The following is a 3,803-nucleotide window of genomic DNA, read 5'->3' on the forward strand; positions in this document are numbered from 1 at the left end:
ATGAATATTGAATATTTTTTTGACTACAACATCTTTGTCTTTAAAATCTTTTGTGTAACCTTTTTGAATTGACACCTGAGGGTTAAAGTGGTATTGAAACAGTAAGAGGAAGTAATGTGGAGCTTTTTTTTTTTTAGTAAATGAAACCTTTGTGTTATTTTGTCTCACAGTTTCTCCACCGCTGATTCACCTTCATCCGTTTCATCCTCTCGATCCTCATCAGCGTCATTATCGAGGCTCTTCAGCGTCACATCCCCACTATGATGAACTTCAACAGCACTGAGTCCTGGCTCTTCATCAACACATCCTTTCCCATCCTACCTGTGATATCCAGTCCAGCTAACAGAAGTGGGATGGAGGCGTATCTCCAGAGACTGGCACATTTAGACGAGGGGCTCTACAACGACTTCTACGGCCTCTGGATCGCACTCATGGTCGTAAACTCTCTCATTTTCCTGGTAGGCAGTTTCTACAGAGCCTTTTTGCATCTCTACTCTTTTGCTACATCAACACGGTTTGTCTAATTCCCCTCCTTCTCTGTCTGTTTTCCAGGTGGGCATGGTGCTCAACATAGTCGCACTTTACGTTTTCTGTTTCCGCACCAAGCAGAAGACCACCTCGGTGATCTACACCATCAACCTGGCGGTGACGGACCTCCTGGTCAACCTGTCGCTGCCGACCCGCATCCTGCTCTACTACAGCGGAGGAGCTTGTCTCACCTGCTCCTACCTGCACATCTTCAGCTACTTCGTCAACATGTACTGCAGCATTCTGTTTCTGACCTGCATATGCGTCGACCGCTACCTCGCCATCGTGCAGGCGAGTGAAGCCAGACTGTCTCTTTGTAGCGTGCCGGATAGATCCTGACTTCAAAACCAGAAGGTGTCTGAGTTCTCTTTTGTTCTCGCAGGTCGAAGCTTCCCGGCGTTGGAGGAACTGCAGCGTGGCCAAATGTGTGTGCATCTCCGTCTGGCTGTTTGCCATCGTGGTCACCTACTCGTTTCTGTCCACGGCCTTCCAGCACACGGGCTGCTGCCTCTCCAAGCTCCTCTTTCTCACCATCACCGAGTTCTTCCTTCCCCTTGTTATCATTGTGGTCTTTACGTTACGCATCATGTGGGCTCTGGCCGACCGCCGTCTGATGCAGCAGAGCAGGTGTGTTTAGAGCTCAAAACTACGACTTCCTGCAGCAATAAAAGCATCGGAGGCCCACAAGTAATGTGATGCTTTTACCTATGTTTTCTCAGGGAGAGGAGAAGGAGGGCTGTGCAGCTGCTGACCACTGTGCTGATCATCTTCACTGTCTGCTTCACACCTTTCCACGTCAGACAGGTGAGTTATCAGCTATTAAAATGCATTGTTCACATGTAAATTTCTTGTCCTGTAGGTTGCATCAGGCTTTTTGCTGCGCATCTCATAGATGCCTCGATCAGGTTGGGATTTGAAGAGTTTGGAGGCCAGGTCAAGGCCTCTCTGGGCTCTTTGTCGTGTTCCTCAAGCTGTGCCAGAGCGGTTTTTGCAATTTAGAATGGCACATTGTCATCGCTGTAATAAATTACTGTAAAAATACAACCAAGTTCTGACAGTGTTTTTCCTAAATATGGTTACAAAACTGTAAAATCTGATGCCTTTTTGGTGTCACTAACAAGAACAGCCTTTAACAGCAGGCTGCTGTGTCAACTGAACAAAACATTTAACACAAACTGACACAAACAAGACCCAAAACGACACAGATGTAATAAAAATGAAACAGAAAACAACAGAAAACTGAGTAATCAAGATGTAAAGTAACAAAATAGCCACAAAAAGACACAAATTAGACACAACATGATGAGCTGTTACACCTAAAAGTTGTAAAGGTTGGTGTATATACTGTGCCTAAAAGTATATGTATATTTATACAATTTGTATATAAGTAGCGACACATTTTCTAAACTTTTGTTGTATTGTTTTAATCTTCAACTGAAATACTTAAAAAAGTTGGGCTGCCGCTGTAGCTCAACTGGTTGAGCTGGTGACCCATGTACAGCGGCTATACTCCCCGATGCAGCAGCCATAGGTTTGAATCCCGCTCATGACCCTTCCAAAGTTCTTCCCTCCCACTTTCCAGACAGGAAAGTGGGAGGGAAGAATTGGAGATCAGAATTGATATCCCGATTCCAGCACAGCGAACAAATAGTTGGCTATTCAGGTCCAGCCCTAGTATGAAAATTCACATTTTAAATACTCCGGGTCATATTCGCGCTTTGCCATCTTGCTTCCCAACATCAACACAAACTAAAAATGAACGTCAAGCTACCGTGCCTGTCAAAATAAAATTTTTTTCAAAATAAAAAATAAGTCCAACCTGAGATGCACATTATACATTATTTAATTTTGACCAGCTGCCCGCGACCCACCCAGAACAGATCCGCGACCCACTTTTGGGTCACGACCCACCAGTTGAGAACCCCTGCTTCAACTCATGTCAGATGATAGTCTATGACCAGCACTGCTTTGTGGTTTAGAGGTCACGAGACAAAACAAGATGTGTTGCTGATAAAGGAAGACTGAAGCTGCTGTCATTATTTATCCTTTTCATTATTGTGTGTGATTGTGTCTTTGTGCTGCAGGTGGTGGTGTACTTCTACCCCGACATGCCTCATCATGTGATCGTTTACCACTTAACCGTCACCCTCAGCAGCTTGAACAGCTGCATGGATCCAGTCGTCTACTGCTTTGTTACTAATAATTTCCAGGTGAGACTGAAGTTGTTTCCTCCTCCTCCGTCCTGACCTCGTTCCTCTCTGCCACTTATCCATCCTTCCCTCCAGCCATAATTTGTCCATCCATCACTCATTCATCCAACTTTTTTTCTTTTTTTCTTTCTCACTCATCGATTCACTAAATTATTTACTGCCCTTGCTGCCCTCAGGCCACCATGAGGCATCTTTTCCGCCGAGCAGAGCCCGAGCAGACCAGCGGAGACATCGTCAGTATGCAGCACAGCTCCAAGGCCTCGGGAGGGACGGCCAACGCCATCGCTAATAATGTGATCATGATGACCAAGATTCCCAGCGCACTGCAGAGAGACAATCTGGGGACAAATCACACGCTGTAGACCCAGTTTTACAAGGGCTGCCTAGAACTGAAAGTTACAGAATCCTGGACTCTGCAACATGCTGACCAGTGACAACGGCATCATTATGTGATGGCACAGGACTGACACTTTTTTTAAAATAATAAGCACCAACAAACTCACAACAAGAAACATCCAGGGTTGGCTCCACAACTTTTACAAACTACTTGAATCAACAACAGCATTGACAAGAGCAACAATTTGAGTGCAACTAAACCTTTTTCATTTATGCCAAGAAACAATCTGCAGTTTGCTGCCTGATTCCAACAATGCAACATAATCCTGACTTCTGGATTTTATTACTTGTAGAAAATGATTTACAGAGTACAACACACCCCTGTACAATATAACTGAAATGTTCAATAATTCAACATTGCATCACATCTTAATATTTGCATTATGTTTAAGCTGACCTGTAAAGTGTTTTCTCACATCAGCAATCAAAAACAAGTACTTCAGAAATTGAACATACAGTCTCCAAAGAAGAAATTGGAAGCAACAAAACTGAAATACACCAGTGATCTCCAATAAGCACCAGAACTTTTTAAATGTTGGACTTATGAGCTGTGTCTATCTGCATGTCTGCATCATGGCTTCCATGTGGAAAAGAATCACCAGAGGACCTTAAACATCCAACTGTGAGGCTTCACAAAGATGGAAACCAAATAAAAATCGGTTGCAGCAG

General features: G+C 44.1%; 1 protein-coding gene across 1 annotated transcript; it reads left to right on the forward strand.

Moving 5' to 3' along the window:
• Nucleotides 1-260: 260 nt before the first annotated feature.
• On the forward strand, nt 261-3,100 carry LOC103353897 (G-protein coupled receptor 20-like). Its single transcript, XM_008277076.1, has 6 exons — nt 261-458; nt 553-819; nt 911-1,155; nt 1,248-1,332; nt 2,613-2,738; nt 2,915-3,100. Exons 1-6 carry the CDS (start codon nt 261-263, stop codon nt 3,098-3,100), a joined length of 1,107 nt encoding a protein of 368 aa, XP_008275298.1.
• The last annotated feature ends 703 nt before the right edge of the window (nt 3,101-3,803 follow it).

This window comes from Stegastes partitus, unplaced genomic scaffold (genome assembly GCF_000690725.1).
Source record: "Stegastes partitus isolate 25-593 unplaced genomic scaffold, Stegastes_partitus-1.0.2 Scaffold88, whole genome shotgun sequence".
NCBI lineage: Eukaryota > Metazoa > Chordata > Actinopteri > Pomacentridae > Stegastes > Stegastes partitus.